The sequence below is a fragment of the Limulus polyphemus genome, unplaced genomic scaffold (assembly GCF_000517525.1).
Source record: "Limulus polyphemus unplaced genomic scaffold, Limulus_polyphemus-2.1.2 Scaffold465, whole genome shotgun sequence".
NCBI classification, from domain to species: domain Eukaryota; kingdom Metazoa; phylum Arthropoda; class Merostomata; order Xiphosura; family Limulidae; genus Limulus; species Limulus polyphemus.
Genome location: NW_013666075.1, coordinates 427403 through 448431, shown reverse-complemented (window position 1 = coordinate 448431; position 21029 = coordinate 427403). Strand labels below are relative to the sequence as shown.

Below are 21029 nucleotides of genomic sequence, written 5' to 3'. Positions count from 1 at the left end.
GTTATTTATCCTTTGTACTTTTCTTGTTGTTTGTGAAATGTGTCAATAAATGAAATATGATTTATTGTTTTCTTATTTTTTAATTATGTATGTATCATGTGCACATATATTCTTACAGTTATTTATATGAAGTAGTTTACCACCGATGTATAAACTAAGAAATGTTGTTGCTGCATTTAATAAACACCAATTTTGTGATGTTAGATTTGTATATTAATTTGGTAGTTCATGTACAAATATTAATATTATTTAGTTTCTAATATAAAACAGTTGTGTACCCTATTAATCGTAGTACAGAGGTTTCCCTGATGTTAAACTTGCTTTATAATTAGTAAGTTAAATGTATCTCTAATAAAGGACATTATTGATGTTTTATAAAAGAATAAAAGCTAAGATAATTTTACATTTAGGACTTGGGTTCAGCTACAAGTGAAGAGTGTGACTTCTGTGGGAAGCGTCTGTACCTTACAGAGAAAATGGAAGCCAGTGGACTGAAGTTTCACCGAAACTGCTTCCGCTGTACACATTGTAACTGTATGTTAAGGTCTGTATTGTGCAAATTGTATTTCTTTCTAGAATATCTAATTTCTTGTGGGTTTAAATGTATTCATTTGTAACTCTTTATCTGTACAACATAGCTGTGTTTTCATCCTGTGGTGATTCTACACATGTCTGTTTGTCTTTGACTGGGGTAAGTCAATGTATTATTATTTTTTTTATCTTATTTAGTTGATATACATCATATTTCAGGATTCCATCTGGTGGTGGGTGTTGTCTGGTCAGGTATGCTTAATATTATATTGGTACTAAATCTGTATACTTCTGTAATGCTCACTGTTCAGATGGGGTGATATGTGTGTGTGTGTGTGTATATATATATATATATATATATATCACTGTTTCATATATAAAGGGCCGCCACTTCATGAGTAAAGCAGATGGGGATTTCTGCCCACCCCTACTGACTCTTTATTCTTCCAATTGGGGTCTTTCTGCTTTTCAAAATAGGGAATTGCAGACATCCATTGCACTGTCTCTGGTGTGTCGTTCCTATGGCCTTCTCAATGTGTATTGCCCCCTTCTCTTCTGATGGAGCACGGGAGTCCTTGCCACTTCTGGTTCCCAGTCACTGGAGTGTTAGACTAAGGAGATTTCCTCCTGAGTGGGTTTTGTATAACAAACAAAGTCAGACCTTGTATATCATATGTACTCACTGGGCAAGAAGAGGACTCTCACCATTATATTCATTACCGAACAATGATTATACAATAATATAATATTCAAAATCTAAGGGCTTCCCTTGGATATTTTTTGCCCTGGTGGACCTCACTTGTTTTTATCATATGTATCCAAGGTGCTTCCTCTGGATGTTTTTGCCCATATGGACTGCACTTGGCATAATACAGTATATCCCAAGGTGCTTCCCCCTGGATGGACCGCATTTGGTCTATTCATGTACAATTCACGGTCCTTCAGCCTCATTCACGTTTAGTTATTTCTGGCACCATACCATGGCTTACTATCACTGTGTTCGGTATTACAGTCTGCCACATATGTGGATGAAGTATGACATGTCTGTTGACAATGGACTGTTTATGAAAACCCTCAAGATTACACTCATGTCTGTAATTTGTTTCTTCACCTACATATCCAAGGTGCTTCCCCCTGGATGATTTTTGTCTGGATGGACCGCACTTGGTCTATTCATATACAATTCACAGTCCTTCAGCCCCATTCATGTTTAGTTATTTCGTTTTTTTTGGCACCATACCATGGCTTACTATCACTGTGTTTGGTATTACAGTCTGCCACATATGTGGATGAAGTATGACATGTCTGTTGACAATGGACTGTTTATGAAAACCCTCAAGATTACACTCATGTTTGTAATTTGTTTCTTCACCTACATATCCAAGGTGCTTCCCCCTGGGTGTTTTTGACCTAGGAGATCACACTTGTTGATCTCAGTATCTTATACAAGGTGTTTCCACTAGATGTTTTACCTACATGGACCACACTTGACATACTATGATTTAACCCAATGCACTACCCTTGACACATGCTTATACAATCCCCTTATTGCTTCCACACTAGACTTTACAGGTTTGTTAACACCGTGCTGTTTAAAGTCATGGTTCTACAGCACTTTTCCACTGATTCGAGGCTGTAAGTCTCTTTTCTGAATGCATTGGTGCTTGCTAATTCAGTTTTGCCCTCTTTCTGTTATGTGTTAATTACTGGGCAAAGAGCATACCTGTTCCAGAAGTAGTGCTATACCCCACAGGTGTGCTTTCTTTTCATATTCTTGGACACTTGTTGTTTCAGTGTAGTTGCTTACTACTTTATTGGATATTGATACACCTTCACTGGCCCCTCCATTTTTCAAATGTGGGATTCTAGCTTTGGGTGAGGGAGGTAGTACTGTTTCAGAAGTTACAATTTTCTAACACTGAAAATGTATTTCTGATAGGTACTTATCTCCTCTCACTGACTTCCCACCCTTCCTCCCTACTGATATGCAGGTGTTTCTGGTTTCTACCTGCCAATTATCGAAAGTAAGGATTACACTAGAATAGCAGAGGGAGCTAGCTGTGCTAGTATACAGGGTGCAGTATGATTGGAGGAGGGTAGTCACATGATCAGCATATGTTCTGCAGTTGCACAAAACTGATAAGATATAAAAGACTGGTGCACCATTAACAAAAAATTTTACCAATGTTTAGAGGGCAGTCCAGGATCGAGAGAGGTAAGTACCTATCAGAAATACATTTTCAGTGTAAGAAAATGCTAACGTTTGATATGTATATGTGATTTCTTAACATAAACATTTTTCATATCTTTGATAAGGAAGAGAAGTTAAGCTTATATAGCAGCTGCGATAAATGTAATATTAGAAGTTAAGAATCTGAAGTTAAGCTTATATAGCAGCTGCGATAAATGTAATATTAGAAGTTAAGAATCAGAAGTTAAGCTTATATAGCAGCTGTCATAAATGTAATATTAGAAGTTAAGAATCTGAAGTTAAGCTTATATAGCAGCTGCCATAAATGTAATATTAGAAGTTAAGAATCTGAAGTTAAGCTTATATAGCAGCTGCGATAAATGTAATATTAGAAGTTAAGAATCTGTAAGTGTTTGACTGTTAAAAGCTGCTTCTAAACAATTTTTACACATATATGTATGTAGTGTATGTTACTTCATAATTTTCATAGAACATCATTTTTTGTGTTTCTTTTGTTAATTAATGTATAAATTCAAGTACAAAATTTATATGGAAACCTCTTATAAGTGATGTTCTTACGGTGGCTGTTATTCTGATTAAAAATAACCAAATTGTTGACCATACAGGATAAACTACTCACTGTTACAAGGAAAACCTATTTTTTTTGGTTAGTGCACTTGTCTAAAAAAAAATAGGGAAAATAGGTCATACAGTTCCAAAAATAATGTGTAAAATTTGTTTGATTTCATAAAAACATATCTTGTTCTTGTTGACCAAGATTCTTGTAATTCTGGGAGGGAAATAGTTTTCTGCATTTGTTTTAATTTCATTTAAATTTATGATTGTTACTGTTATTAATCATGGTATGATTCACTGAAGTTTAATACCCATTTAAATTTAAAGGTCTTCATTGTTTCTACACTCAAAAAATATATGAGAACAAATATGCTTATCATAAGTTAGAAAAGTATTCCGTTATTAAAGTTTTATGTTAAAGAGAACTTAGTACTGTAAGTTTGAACTAGTGCTTACATTATTTCGATACTGTATGTTGTATGAATCAAGGTGTGCTGAACTCATGCAACTGAATAACATTATTGTTGGAATCTAAATGGTTACAGTTATTATATTGCAAATCCAGAGGTAATTATGAGACGACATTTTAATATTGAACATATATTTAGTTACCAAATAATGTATGTATATGATTTGTTAGTGTTTTTGTCATTCAGAACTTTAAACAGTTATTGAGACTTCTTTTCCTCCATTGGACATGCTTACCTCAGATACTCTTATACAAATTGACACTTCTTGATGTGCAGGACTGTGGATCTAAAGGTCTTTGGTTTATGTCCAATTATTGCTGGAAAAATATATACTCTGCACTTTGGGGCATGGGTGCATTATAAGAGTGATGGTTAAATCAAACTATTTGATTACAGTAACCCATGGGTTGGCAGTGGGTGGTGTTGAAAATTAGTGCAGATAACCTTTGGAGTAGCTTTGCATGACATTTAACAAATAAATAAATAATTGTTATTAGTACAAACCAAGAGTAGTGGCATCTTATCATAATGGAAATAGCTATACTAACAATCATTGTTTTACAGTTCTTTAATAAGTTAGTTTGGGCTTCATGTAAGACAAGTTATGTTTCATGTACATTAATTTATAGATGTTTGCTGTGAAAATGAAAAGATGATTTTGGAACTTGTGTATTTCATGTTAAGCAACGCTTCAGTATTGTATTATATATTTATCATGTAAAAGTAACTTGTGGAAACACTGGAAAAAAATGCTGCAAACGTTTTTGTTTAACACTCTTTATAAATATGGTTTTATTACCATTAATCTTGTTTTTAAGTGATATTTTTCTTTATTATGTTTCGTGTAATAGGTTAGAAAATTACACTACAAGTGGAGGGAAGATTTATTGCACTCCCCATTTCAAACATCTTTTTATTTCTAAACAAATTAATGAAACTGGCCAAGAAATTAGAAGTGTAGTCAACCAAGAGACTGTATTGGCAGTTAATCCAGAACCTGTGCTGGCAGCTAACCAAGAACCTTTGTTTGCAGCTTACCACAAAAGTGAAATTGTGCCTGATCCTAACACTGCAGTAGTAAATATAGAAGTGGCATCTGAAACTGTCTGTAATGATTTTCAAGAGACTGTGGATGTTGAAAAGGTGGCAACATGAAAACAGTTTTATATCACATTGTTGGTTTATCTTAAATATATATTGGATGTTTGGAAATACAAGTAGTTTTAATCATAGTGCATCTTACACAGTTACAGATGTTGTTTTTATTTAAAAGACACAACTACTTTGATGATGAATAGCATTCGGTCTTTAAAAAACACCAGTTCCTAAATATTTAAGACGAAATATTTTAGAACTTTTAGTTTGTTGATGTTCTATACATAATATTACAATAATAGGTTTTAGGTGTTAATCTATATACGTTTAAGTTATCTAAATGGGTAAAGAAAAACATATACAGTCATACTTTACATTTATTCAAAAGTAAGTTTTATTGCAGGTTTTACTTTTATCAATACTGGTAAAATCTCAATATGCCAGTAACACAGAAAATAGATGTGTGTGGAACAGATAAACAGGTGTAAAAGATTTTTCTACAGCTGATATTCATATAGTAACAAATAAAGTGATATACTGAAAGTAATTACAGATATACATGGTATAATATAAATTCTATATATACATATTTGAATCACTGTTTATGAAAAATGTCACTTTGATTTTGTTATTTGTGAGGCTGTTTTTTTTTATATTACTTTTTTTTTGCCACTTGGGTCTTCTCTTGAGGATTGACAATTATAGTGTTTGACATTATCCAAAAATATCTGCACTATGAACTTTGTTTATTGAAATTATTAAATGTCATTTGGTGTACAGTACATTTACAGTATACTTAGTTCATCCTATGTCTCCTGACACATTGGGCTGTCCATTGATGATATCCAACACCATCTTTTCCATTTATTCTCATGTGACAGTTTTTCACTGATGTCTTTCTCAATACATTTTTTCCACATGAGCTTTGGTCGTCCTCTCTTTCTACTTCCATCTTCAACCTTCCAGTTCATCACTTGCTTCACAATTCTTGTGTCATCCATTCTTATAATGTGACCCATCTGTTTCATTCATCTTTGTTTGATTAAATCCATCAGGTCACATGCTTCTGTGCACTTCAGCACCTCGAAGTTTGGTACTTTATCCTTCCATGATAATTTTAATATTTGACGCAGGCTGTTCATATGGAATGGATTTAATATGTTTTTGTCTTTTCTGTACATCTGCTATGCTTTGCAACGGTACAGCAGGACAGGCAAAACAAGACAATTATAGTCTAACTCTCATTTTGATGTTCATACTTCTATTGTTGAGCAGTCATTAGCTTTACCAATTCTGTTGATCATTTCTTCATGGCTATTTCCATCCCTCCATATCTCTTAACTTGATATATGGTCTCACCATCAAATATTATATTAGGTTTTTCATTCTCAATTGACATTGTATTGCATTTTTTCACATTTTATCTTAGACCCACCTTTACCGCTTCTCTCTTCAACTTCTTTGTGCATTCTTGCAGTCCTTTTTAAGTTTCATCCGTAATAACAAGAACATTTACATTATAGATGACCATAATGAAGGTGATTAAGTTTTATCAAGTCACTTGGTATAGCTGAAGCTAATCCTCACGAAGTACTATGAATTAAAATTCGAAAAAAATTGTACTATGCTGTCTGTGTCAAGCGTGTCTTGATATATACTGAAGTAAAAGTGAAAACCAAAGTTACTTTAAAATTCAACAAATATTTAATAGTTATGAAATTAAAGTTTTGACAGAGTGAAATGGGTAGTTTTATTTTTGACATAGTACCTAATTTTCAGCATCAATAAGTCACTTTAAAAAAAAGTTTTTTTTTGTTTTGAAAAATAAAAAAAATAAAAGCTATTACAAAATTTTATGAAATAAATAGCTTCCATTTCTTGTCGCTGCAGGATTGAAGCTTATAAAGTTTGTCTCGTAATGTCGACATTTTAAGATTTTTTTTTTACTTTTAGCCTTTTTGTAATTGTGTAATTTATCAAGAGATGTCGTATAAAGGATAATGTTTGTATGACAGAACTGGATACAGAATGGCAATAATCCATGTAGTTTTCTTGTGTTTTTTTGCTAAAATAACACCTTTATTGACTGATATGTTTCGCACTATACACACAACATTTAGATAATTATTTTACAATAATATACTTTAAGTAGAATCTACAGGCTAATGATTACGTTTTTTAATTAAGTATTTTTTTACAATAATATACTTTAATTAGAATCTACAGGCTAATGTTTACGTTTTTTAATTAAGTATTTTGTTTATTTCTAACAATTAAATTCGTATGAAATTTTTGACCATGAATATTTGAGGGCCATCACTTATTTTGTGAAATATAGACACGTAATACCCATATTTGTATACTTACATTTGATTTTTAACTTGTAAAAAGTTAATTTAGAAATACTAAGATTGTTGTGTTATTGTTCCAATTTATAATTATTTTTCGTAATAGTAAGTACTTATTCGTCTGACAACGTAATCTAATCATGAACTGTCTTGAAAGTGATATAATAGGGGTGTACTGTTGATATTGTAAGACTTCTTGTTTCTGATTCGTGTTATATTTTTGCTTATTATAAACTTTCTATTTATTTTTGCTTGTTGAATCAAAGGTTTGCATATTTTCTGTAATTGCGTATTTCAAGTAATTATTATAAGTAGCTCGACTTGTTGAAGACACTAATATTAGGCAACTAATCACTTATGGTTATGATGTTGATTTATCAGTAAAATCTCGTTTGAGTGTATTTTGAATCTTTATAGAAATGTAGTCTTCCCATGTAGTTTTTCTTTCATATGTAACACTTACATAACTTATTAATGCATTTACTTTAATCTTAAAACTGTGTCGACTCGCAATCTTGTAAAATTACCGACTAAAAATAATTGGTTGTTGAAGATTGTCGATAGGTGTCGTTTTATGGTTTGATTCCTTTATTTTGAGGGATGAGGTCGTGATTTGTAAGTTGGTTTTAATAAATGTGAAAATTAATTGCTATGTTACTGTTTCTTTTTTATCATTTTTATTCGTGCTTTCAAAACTCCAGTTTGGAGTGTATATAAAGGTATTTTTGAATAAACTAACATTTCTTCCAACTTGATATTTTATTTTTATTTGGGATTATCAGTATATGATATGGTTTTAAGAGTATTTTTGTATTTTAGTGCATATATGAATACGGAGTTATTATGAAAAGAGTAAAAATTTGTTATGCATAAAACTTTGTTACATGAAGATCAAATTTGTAGTGATCATTTTAAAGAAAGCTCTATTTTATTGTATCAGCTTGTGAATTAACTGCAATAAAATGATATTTAAAGGAAACACGAATATGAGTTATTTTTGATACATTTCTAATCAGAGTAGCACAGATAAGTATTAATATACGATTTAAACATTTTCTATTGGAAGTACTATCTTAACGCTAATTTTTAAAAACAAGAGAACTTTTGAAAGAGTTTCGGAAGTTTCTGTTTATAAATAACCAGAAGGTATTTTATTTAATATTAAATGCATAGCTAGAAATGAATTATTATTATTTTATAAATCATTAGGTGTGTCGAAAATGCTCGACGAGTAATTTCCGGCACGAAATGATTCACTCTGTTATCTTTGCTACTTTTGAAATTTGAGACTGTAAATCAATAAACCAAGTTTCACCAAAATAAATATTTTAAAATATTTACATACATTGTTTGTTTTTTATTTCGCGCAAAGCTACACGAGGGCTATCTGCGCTAGCCGTCCCTAATTTAGCAGTGTAAGACTGGAGGGAAGGCAGCTAGTCATCACCACCCACCGCCAACTCTTGGGCTACTCTTTTACCAATGAATAGTGGGATTGACCGTCACATTATAACGCCCCCATGGCTGAAAGGGCGAGCATGTTTGGTGTGACGGGGATTCGAACTCTCAGATTGCGAGTCGAGCGCCCCCTAACCACCTGGCCGTGCCGGGCCCATTTTGATACATACATACCACTTAGAAATTGCCAAGTTTTTATTCAAATGTTAATTTTTTTTGTCATCTACACGCAAATCAGAAATCTAAGTCTGAAATAGTTTAAATCTCTTCGTCGAAAGATTAGCAAGAGTTGTGTAAATGTTTAAGTGGTGCAGATCGTTTCCCGCTGGAAAATGTAAGTCATCGCTTCTCAACTTTTTCGATACTAGGGATTGGTTTACCGCTTCCCTAAACTATCGCAGACCACTAAAAAGAAGGGCAATGAGAAACCAAAAAGATTTATGTATGAATATTCTGTCAGTTTTTTGTTGTTTTTCATGAAATCCCACGGACGGACATTGTGGGTATGGCAGACTAGTGGTTGAGAAACATGTGATGGATAATACAAAGTGCGAGGTAGTGTTGAGCACGTACACCCAGTGCTAGGTCATAAAGGATGATTATATATACGTAACAGGTGTTTCACAAGACTACATTAAAGTTTAACATGAACATTATAAAAGAACACAATATCGTGTTCAGCAGTTAGTGTATCTTTGTTTCTTCGTGGATAACATAGTAATAATAAAAGAACACAATATCGTGTTCATCAGTTAATGTATCTTTGTTCCTTCGTGGATAACATAGTAATAATAAAAGAACACAATATCGTGTTCATCAGTTAGTGTATCTTTGTTCCTTCGTGGATAACATAGTAATAATAAAATAACACAATATCGTGTGCAGCAATTAGTGTATCTTTGTTCCTTCGTGGATAACATAGTAATAATGAAAGAACACAATATCGTGTGCAGCAATTAGTGTATCTTTGTTCCTTCGTGGATAACAGTAATAGTAAAAGAACACAATATCGTGTGCAGCAATTAGTGTATCGTTGTTCCTTCGTGGATAACATAGTAATAATAAAAGAACACAATATCGTGTGCAGCAATTAATGTATCTTTGTTCCTTCGTAGATAACATAGTAATAATGAAATAACACAATATCGTGTGCAGCAATTAGTGTATCGTTGTTCCTTCGTGGATAACATAGTAATAAGGAAAGAACACAATATCGTGTGCAGCAATTAATGTATCTTTGTTCCTTCGTAGATAACATAGTAATAATGAAATAACACAATATCGTGTGCAGCAATTAGTGTATCGTTGTTCTTTCGTGGATAACATAGTAATAATAAAAGAACACAATATCGTGTGCAGCAATTAGTGAACAATGAACAATTTCGTCAGTCACTTAATGGTAACATTAATTAACATAATAGACAGTTCTCAACTAAGTTACTAAGAAATTCGACTTTACGCGTCTATGAAATATTCAATTTTACAACAGTGAGAATAAATAAAATCTACATAGTACGAAAGATATATAGTTCACATGTTGGGACAAGCCCTTGAAATTTCAACTTAATTTTAGACCTCCACCCTGGTGGTTCAGCGATATGTAAAAAATCGGGTTTCAATACCCTCCATGAACATAAAACTTTTTAGTGTAACTTTGTGCTAAACAACAAACAAACAAGTTTAATATTAGTTTGATAATAACATTACAAAAATTGTTTATTTAATTATATATATAAAAAAATAATTAGTCATTTTAATTAAGTTTCGTATTACTTCTATTCAGCTGTAACGCCAGAAAATTATATTTTACTTACTCAAATTGTAAATGTAATATCGTAGTTTTAATTACTCTTATTATTTAATATTTCCGAAACGGAAATCTAATAGATTAATCTATATAAATATAATAGTACTGTCTGTTGTATGTTCATGTAACTACTTCACAGGGCTCATGCTGGGATACATAAAAATTTTCAGTTTTGCGGTTTTTATGGGCGTTTTTTCGTTTTTTGCCACTACTTCACCCTCTGTAGATGGATTTTCACCAAATTTGGTTTGAAAGTTCATTGGGTCCATGGGGAGATACATACACATTTTCAGTTTTGCATTTTGCTGTTTTTCCAATTACATATAAGGGAAGCAACTTTTCACGTCCTAAGATAACCTTTCATTAATCGGGGTACTCCAGCTAGTATAGAATATTGTTTGAAAGGCAGCAGAGAATATTATTATTTTTATACCAAAGCCACATCGGGCTATCTGCTGTGTCCACCGAGGGGAATCAAACTGCTGATTTTAGCGTTGTAAGTCCGTAGACTTACCGCTGTCCCACTGAGCACAGAGAATCTTAAACTGCACGTAAATTGTGGAGAATGTCAAAATAAAAAATATATTTTATGTTAAACATCAAATCAGTTTGGAAACTATGTGTGATGCGTGGAAATATCACGTAATTTCTATCCCTATTTGTTACTACATAATTGTTTCAAATTTCCAGTGTATTTCAAGGGTTTTTCTTGATATAGAACATGGTCAATAGAACTATTAAGTTTATTTGGTCTTGGTTATTCATAGGACTTGTTGGGTCACGTAGGTCATCACACGTTTTGTATTATGGGAGATCGCCGTAGCATGAAAGATGTTATAAGTAGAAACAGTGGTCTGCCCTGATGGCGATCCATGTGATAGCCCAATAGTGGCTCTCAGTCACATGGATGGCGCTTGTGCCTGGAAAGGGGAGAATTTAGTATATACTTTCATGTTTTTTTTTGTTTAACAGAAAAACTGAGATTAAAATGTTTACAAGACTTATAAAGAATACAGATTTTAGATTCTGCTATTGATATATACTTCTTGCCAGACTCTTGAGATTTAGAATGCTTTTTGTAATTGCATTGTGATAGACGTTTTACCACAGCTTTTAGCTCTAGCATTTGTGAGCTAAAATTAAACGGGTGAGTATGGTTTGATTTGTTTCAAGTTAAGCACAAAGCTACACAATGGGCTATCTGTGCTATGCCCACCACCGGTATCTAAACCTGGATTCTAGCGTTGTAAGTCCGCAGTTTGTGCCACTGGGGTGCTAACGTGTGAGAGAGAGTAGAAATAAAGCAACCCACAATCCAACACACTTTGACTTTGACATCCTGTTCAACTTGATGATATCAAAGCTATTAGAAACGAGGTTGAATCTATTTGTTTTTCTGTTAGTAGTTACACGGAGAAAAGGTTTTCGTTCCCGTGCCTATGGGCCCGAACCCCGAATATATTTCTATTCTTATAACACTATGTTGAAACAGATAAATAGTAAGTCAGCAGTACTGATGTTCGGAAAGACTTGTTTGAGAGAGACATATTGAAAATGGACAGCATAGAAAAGACTCAAACACAAGCATAAAACAAACTACAGGAAACTATATTTCTTACATGAATAAGCAAGATTTGATGAGGACTTACAATTTGAAATGGATGATATCTACGTCCTGAGTTAACTTCTCTGACTACTGGGTATGGGATATATCACGTCTTAACAGAACAATAAACAGCAGAATTTTGTCACTCTATCAAGTTAGACCAAAATTTTAATGCAGTATCCCACGATCCTAGATTAACTATCAATTAATGTACATTCAAAGAAAAGTTAACTTACAGCATGTATTATCCTGCACTGAACTTTGCACCATCCATCCACTTGTGTAGGACCCACAATATAGGTGAGAGACTATACAGAAACATGGCCACCGAGTATAAGATCTCTGGAACTACTGCTCTGACATGTAACCTTAGTTATGGAAAGATAAAATCCAACAGTTTTTAATTGCCATAACACTAAACAACTACATATCCAGAAATTTTAAGTTGAAGTTGAAGCTAACTGAAAAGTCCCCTGGTGGCTTGACGCTGTGATTTAAGCGTTATAACACAAGTATGTAGAGTGCAAAAAAGATCTCCCGTTATAGATCTTTGATCTAAAAACAGCCAAACAAATTGACCGAAAAAACAATTCTGGCTTAAAAATCATCTAAAGAAACAATAACATGTATTGTAGTTATACTTATACATTGCTTGTTTTTTACTGTTCACATAAAAATAAAATATTATAAACTTTCCTTCTGATTGTCTGGTCCCAAAAGTAAAAAAAAAAAAAGTTTTATAATTTTAATGTAAGGTTACAAGAAAGACTATGTGCAAGCTACACAAATGGCTGCTGTGGTATGCAGGCGTATAATGTATTTTCTACCTTTGCTTGTTATATATATGTTTTTAAAACTTCTTTTCAAATCGAACATGTGTTGTTAATACAGAATCTCGGTCAAGGGAGTCTCCAAGCCTCTCTGACCATAGTTACTTATGGAACTAGACGTACTAGAGTATTGAACAAGAGTGTCACTTGTTCTTTCTCGTGAGAAAGATTGCTGTAACATCTAACACACTTTATGTAAATCTTTTCTACCGGCAATTTTAATAATACCCCAGGGATGCACTCTCAGGAGATATATATATATATGTGTCACATTTTCTTAGTCTGGAAGAAGAAAAATAATAACTTAAAACTTGACGTTAGCTTCTTAACTGAACATCACATCTTTGTCTAATAAAGGTGCCACACTTTACACCCGAATTTTTAATATTAATTTTTTTATTGTGCTTTGAACCAACGATTATTTCACTGTTTGCAACTTGTGTCCAGTCTTTTTCTTTATGTCAAACTCAGTTGAGGTAAGAGAAAGTATGGTTTCTGCTTTTCAATACATTTCCTGGAAAACCTTCAGTTATCATACCGTTCCTATCCAATTACTCGACGGAAACTCAGTAAAACTGAGAATATCACACTATCTGCGCATAGCTGTTCTTAATTTTGAGCCGATAGATCAAAGGAAAGGTAGGTAGTGAATAGCATCCACTGTCAGTTCTTGTCTAACCGAATAATGGGATTTGACCTTAACACTTACAGTCTACATACCGTCGAAAAGTGTGGAGTGTGTTTTTGTGTCATTGAGCTACGAACAATGACATACCGCTGTGCCAGTGGGGGGATGGGGGGGAGGCAAAATAATTATGAAATTTATTATTGTGAACTTCACTTGTAAATCACAAGAAATTAATAACATATCAAAAAAAGCTTAAAAGTACCATGACAAAAATTATAAATCTGTGAAAATATAAAAATGAGCAAACATTGTTATAAACATGTGTAAAACTTAAAAAAGGTAGTAACCAAATAGCATTGTTATAAACATGTGTAAAACTAAAAAAAGGTAGTAACCAAATAGCATTGTTATAAACATGTGTAAAACTAAAAATTGGTAGTAACCAAATAGCATTGTTATAAACATGTGTAAAACTAAAAATTGGTAGTAACCAAATAGCATTGTTATAAAATGTGTAAAACTAAAAAAAAGAAGTAGTAACCAAACAGCATTGTTATAAACATGTGTAAAACTAAAAAAAGGTAGTAACCAAATAGCATTGTTATAAACATGTGTAAAACTAAAAAAAAAAAAAAAGGTAGTAACTAAACAGCATATTTTTTCTAGAATTCTTTCCTTAAGGTTATATATATTAAAGATTAGATGAATAAATCAATGCTAAATTGTTAATAAGAAAAAGAAACACGACACTGCCCTTTTTTTTCTTAACAGCAATTTCGAATTTAGTAATACTTGTGAAAAACTTAAGTGTCAAGTTATTAATTATTCTAAAGCATAAAGCTCACTTTAAATCTATATATTTTAAAGAGCTTACAAATTCAGTTTATATATATATATAGTGACGGTCAATCCCATTATTCGTTGGTAAAAGAGTAGCCCAAGAGTTGGCGGTGGGTGGTGATTACTAGCTGCCTTCCCTCTAGTCTTACACTGCTAAATTAGGGACAGCTAGCACAGATAGCCCTCGTGTAGCTTTGCGCGAAATTCAAAACAAACTTCCCTAGAAGTGACTTGACTACAAATTATAATGGAACACGTGCTAATATTTATGACAAGAAAAAATGTAATATCTAAAATTTTTGATATAGTGTTACGTATCAGGGTTGCAGTTTTGACATTTTTATATAACTCTTGAAATACAGCATTAGTAGCGATATTATCTGTGCAATATTTCATTACCAGGAAATCTGGTATTTGTTACATAAATGTATTAGATTACCCATTTCAAAATTTATCTATCGTTTAAAAAATCGCAATACTGCGTTCTAATTAATGATAATGGCACTAAAATGGCCCCAACCTTGCACATATTTTTGTGTCTAGAATTGAAATTCAAATTCCAGAGAAAAGTTTCGTCAAACCACACTTCTTGAAACGATACATTACTTTCATATTTTTCACTTGGAATGCCGATACTCAACCCTCAAAGACGTTTTCCACATGCAAACGTTTTTCATCAGTCAATAAAATTCACACTTGAATATTCTCCAATACAAATACATTTTCTTGCTGGCAATGTCTCCTTCAAAGATGGCTCTTTATACATTGACTTGTACAACAAACACACAGACAGACCACAATATCTACACTCCCCAAAATAAGTTGTCATCTTGTTTGTAATTAAGCACAAAGCTACACAATGGGGCCATCTGCGCTCTGCCCACCACGGGTATCGAAACCCGGATTCTAGCGTTGTAAGTCCGCAGACATACCCCTGTGCTACTGGGGGGCAAGTTGTCATCTAGCCAACATTAAATCTGTTTATTGTAATACAAACTAATTCAATGCAAAATGAATTATAAATAAATCAAGAAATTTTAACCCATCAAGGTTAACAAAATTAATTATTAAGCACTTATTTAATCACATTTAACTTCAAAATAATCATAATTCGTTTAAATTACCTTAAATAAATCTTATATATTTTTACAGTTAAACAAAAATGATCTTACTATACCTTAAATTTAGTTATATTGGTTTTATTTTTATAGTTAGATATAAATTATTGTTTGTTTTTAGTTAAGCACAAAGTTATACAATGGGCTATCTGTGTCGTGTCTGCCACGGGTGTCGAAACCCGGTTTTTTGGCATTATAAGTCCGTAGACTTACCACTGTGTCATTGAGGGGGGGACAATTTTATTTGAAAATAATAACTTTTTTTATTTATAAATAATAATATTCCATATATATATTGATACATATCTCAAAGGAAATATTTGTGGTAAGATATACCTTTCATAAATTGTTTTATTTCTATTATTATATGATATTATATTTTTTACTATATTATTCTATAACGAAACATTTGGCTTTAATATAGTTGAATAAGTATCTTCTCATATCAAAGTTAAGATGCTCGACTCGCAATCTGAGGGTCGCGGGCCCGAATATCCGTCACCGAACATGCTTGCCCTTTCAGCTGTGGGGACGTTATAACGATAAAAAACGATTGTTGATAAAAAAAATAGCCCAAGAGTTGGCAGTGCGTGTTGTTGACTCTCTGCCTTCTCTCTAGTCTTTGACTGCTAAATTAGAGACGACCAGCGCAGATACTCCTCCTGTAGCTTTACGCGAAATTAAGAACAACCCAATCAAAATTCCATAATGAATTATTGTTCGTATTACCATTTGTCTCAACTAATGATGGTATTTGAAAACTATTTTTTGGATTTAAACTCTGTAATATAATTTTTACTATAAACACTCAGGCCTATTGATTTTGGGTGCTTCATCTTCTTTCGGCGTTTAAATCGTAATTTTTAGGTTACATAACGTAATTAGAAAAATACGTTCGGGTACGTGTGAAATATCGATGGATTTGTGAATCCTTCCACTCATCACGGATCCACTTGAGTCGGACAACTTCGTATATTTCATCAACTTTGGCGTGATATTACTCTTTTCCCGCTGATTAAAATCTAAAATGCATAAAAGCCAGTTGTCATTTTGTGTGCATGTGTGTAACGTCATAGTATGAGTCATTTTTAATTTAAGTTTGTACGATTCTGATTTACTTTTTTTTAAAAGTGTACTTAAAAATGTTTTTATTTTCTCAATGTGTGATTGTTATTCTTTTATCATCAAGGGGAAGGTTTGGTGAATAAAACTCGCTGAAGGAAGGACGGAGGCTCTTCGTGAGGGGTGAAGGAGGATAACAAAACTCCAACCCGTCAGATTTTGACGGATCGGGTAAGACTAATGTTTTATAATTCTCACTCTTTCAGTTTGCGAACGTTTGCAATTGTCATTATTACTCATACATCCATTATTAGGAATGTTCAATTTAAAAGTATTTTACTTTATAATAATTTTATGTTTGATTAAAATAACATTTATTTTGTTTTAATTATATATTAATATACTTTCATTCAAGCCTTTCGTGTGAAAAAAGATTTGATTTAATAGTAACGACTACAAAACAGACACACTGTAAGTCTAAATATATTCATGAAAGAAAGAAGATATAACATTTCTGTAATAGAAAAAAAATCGATAAGCACCCCAGTAGCACAGCGGCATGTCTGCGGGCTTACAACGCTAGAATTCGGGTTTCGATACCCGTGGTGGGCAGAGCACAGATAGCCAATTGTATAGCTTTGTGCTTAATTACAAACAAACAAATTGAAAAATCTGACAACATTTTACGTGTTCTTATCTAAAATTCGATAATGTTTCATCGATCCTAAAAACACACACACACACACAAAAACCCTAGAAAAATCATTATCTTTACAGCTCAGTAACTGTGTAAAGTAAATCTTCATTGACGTTCCTGTTGTTCCCTTCCGAAAAAACAAAAGCCTTTGAGGTGTTCTTATTCACATGAAAGTCAATTATATCCCGCTAAAGAATGGCTGCTTCCCTTGTAATAAAGTTCGATGACAATCTTGTAAGTTCATAAAAAACAACCCCCATAACAAAATCAATCAAATTTAAAACATGATATATTTTATACAGTGCAAAAAATGCAGTTTGTTTGTTTGTTTTGAATTTCGCGCGAAGCTACACCAGGGCTATCTGCGCTAGCCGCCCCCTAAGACTAGAGGGAAGGCAGCTAGTCATCACCACCCACCGCCAACTCTTGGGCTACTCTTTTACCAACGAATAGTGGGATTGACCTTCACACTATAACGCCCCATGGCTGAAAGGGCGAGCATGTTTGGTGGGACTTAAAAATAATTTTAATTAAGTAACAGAAGTTGAAACTTTATTTATGCAGTAATAAAAAATTTCAAGACAAAATTTTCTGAGATTTTACTGAAAAACTGAGTTAAATATCGAAGATCACTAATACTGTGGTTAAGGTTCACACCATATGGGATAATAGTGTTTAACATGCTGATCCGCTAGACTTCTTTTCCTTCTCTGTTAGCTTTTGATTTCAATCTGGTTTCAATGCCAGTGATGTTGCTGATGGAGTGGTCAGACTGAAGAAAATGTAGGGCATCATTAAGGTCTTTTTTTAGTCTTGAGAGAGGGTTTATTTTTATAAAACCATTCTCTAAGGGCTTATCCAACATCCTGATGACTGCATGTTTTCGGCCCGGCATGGCCAGGCTCGCGGGTTCGAATCCCCCTCTGTATTATAGTTTTTGTGGAGGACAATAGACTGCCCAAAATTGTTATGTTTGGAAGATCGTAAGGTAGGAGACTATTAGGAAGATCGAGAAAAAAGATGGCGAGATAATGTTTCAAGGAACGTTTTGAATGTTGATAAAGAAAACGAAGAACGGTCAGAGGTTTTACAGAACAGGGAGAGATGTAGAGACTTCATGCAAGTGGCCAAAGGTCGACAGGCACGTGAGCTATAGGAGGGAGCGACTATGTATGTATTATTATAGGCTATCTCTTCGTAAATGTCTTATTAACGTTTCACCCGTACAGTACCTGTATCGTTTTTGTTGCTAAATTTCCCAGTATTCGGGACATTAATTTTTTGCACAAATACATATTTTTTGTAGTCGTTCTTATTTCAAAACTACTTTTTTTCTTTTTCAGTGGTGAATCTAAAAGTTTATAACGCAAAATCCCCAGGTTCGATACCCGTGGTGGGCACAGCACATGTAGCCCATTGTGTAATATTGCGCTTAACAACAAACAAACTATTTGTTTCCTATCACTTACACATCACACACACACAAACACAAAGTTACTGCATAATTTAGATCTTACTTTTATAACCGCTTCCGGCACAACTACTATATGACTGATAAATCGGTTTACAACGACCATTTGCTCTTGATGAAGGAAAGTCTACTTTTCTAAAAGCGCTCCAGTTATTAGTTTTTTTTATGTGAGTTGTATCTGGGCACGATCCTGATGTTCAAATAGTTGGCAAGGCTGAAGTTTTGGTTTATTCACATAATCATTGAGGATTTCACTTTTTTGTAGTTTATCTTGTTTTTCATAAAATTTTAAGAAGTATGTTTTAACAAAATATATCCTACGGGGGAAAGCTAATGGCTTTCCAGCAGTGAATTAAGTATATTGAATTTTAAAATCAGTTTCTTTTTCCTATTGCAAATAAAGATAAGCAGAGTTCCAAGACAAGAAGAAGGTAATAACAGTACCTCAAAGGAAAAAAAAATATTAAATGCGTGATTTAAATTTGTTTAGATTGGGTGGCTTAAATCCAGAAACTATTTATTGCCTACTATTATAGAATCTATATATAAAATGTGATTTATTTTTCACTAAATATCCGAGGTTTTATTATACGGTTCGTTTAAATATATGCCCATTATGGAGATTGGAATGTCAAATTGAAAGATAAGACTCATTTATCATCCCAGTGGTCTTGTTCTAGTATCCAGTTATATTTATTCATGTTTATGTGATTCTACTGATACCTTCCCACAACTGACTGTAAATGGTGAATGACGTAGAATGGTCTAGGTTTGAATAGTCATATACGTCTCGAATGCTTATACTTTTTTTCTTTCCCATATGTAAAACTTGCGAATAAAGATTAAATCTAAAAGCTTACATATCCTTGCTCTGTGTGATGCCTACTTTCGCAGACACCTCTCTTACCAAGGCACTCTTTGTACTCTTTTTCGCGTTGTAGTTTGTACCTTAATTAGATTTGTTAGCCTTTTCTGTGCGTCAGTTATTGTTTTTGGCTTTCATGTCTGAAAATTATACTATTCGATATTATCAAAGGCATATAGATACTGTTATCAAAATTATAAATATAAATATATAAAATAAGACTCAAAACGCATTGTTAAATTTCTGATGTATTGAAACCGTTATGTATGATTCTTAATTAATGGCCAACTTTACACCTATTCAAAAATTACCTAAATAGTTTTTAATAAAATACTAAAAGTTTACGAATATTGTATTTCAAGTGGACGTTGAATGTTAGTTCAGACGATTTAAGTAAATTACCAGAAAGTATCATTAACAGCGAGGATGCCCAACTGATAAAACAATACATTATCATCTTTGTAAGGAAGAATGCAAGAAAAGTATATTTCATCAGCTATACCCATTATCAGGTTGATTTTTTCATTTCCATATTAGTGGGTAGTTTACTCTGGTCTAAAGTTAATTTTAATGCTATACAAAAAATCTTATACCTCTTTGCCCCCCCCCCCCCAGTGTCACAGCGGTATGTCTGCGGACTTACAACGCTAGAATCCGGGTTTCGATACCCGTGGTGGGCAGAGCACAGATAGCCCATTGTGTAGCTTCGTGCTTAATTACAAATAAACAATAAACAAACAATTATACATCTTTGGGACCTGAAAAATATGAACGTACTGGTAAGCAAACAGTTTATATATTTCCTGTATATTGTCATAAAGGTAATATTACAAATAAAGATGCTTGTAAAACTTCAACTGCATCCAAGTTAAACATTTTAACTTTAAGAACGATGTATACAGGGTCGGACAAAATAATGGAAATGTCTCACGTTTCTAAATTTGAAGAGGGGGTAAACTGTGCGTTAAATTATTCTATACCATGAAGCTTCTCTGTATTCGTTTATTATAATACTTTATTTTTGTGTTTGTTTTGAGAAAAAGGCTCAGAAAATTCCGAGCTGAAACTATGTCAGATCTCCAAAAAGATGTGATTATAGATCAACGTCTAGCTAGACCGTTAGTGATACGAATGCTTAAGATAAAGAATGTACCCCTAGGAACAGCGTCAAACATGATGTCAACATCACTATCGAAAAATAAAACTAAATCAGACAAACACAGCATAGTGGTCGAAATGAAGTTAACAGATCGCGACATACAAGTAATTAGATGAAACCAAACCACTAGAGCATTAAAACTGTGCACTGAACTTAACGTTAGCGTTAGCTATAACGACGATTCAATGCAACTCGAAGGAAACCGCACTAGATGGATTACCATAGTAGGTTTGCCATTCAGAAAACTAAAAACATGAGAAAATGCAAACTCCCGAGT

At 33.1% G+C, this 21029-nt stretch overlaps 1 protein-coding gene across 1 annotated transcript in view; it reads left to right on the top strand.

The window, feature by feature from the left end:
• Nucleotides 1-8190, top strand: part of LOC106458450 — a 125094-nt gene extending 116904 nt beyond the window's left edge. The window contains exons 18-19 of the mRNA XM_022384661.1: nt 411-544; nt 4620-8190. Of these exons, the coding sequence (XP_022240369.1) occupies nt 411-544; nt 4620-4923 (438 nt within the window). The 3' untranslated portion in view covers nt 4924-8190. The remainder of the gene's footprint in view (nt 1-410; nt 545-4619) is intronic.
• Nucleotides 8191-21029: the final 12839 nt, after the last annotated feature.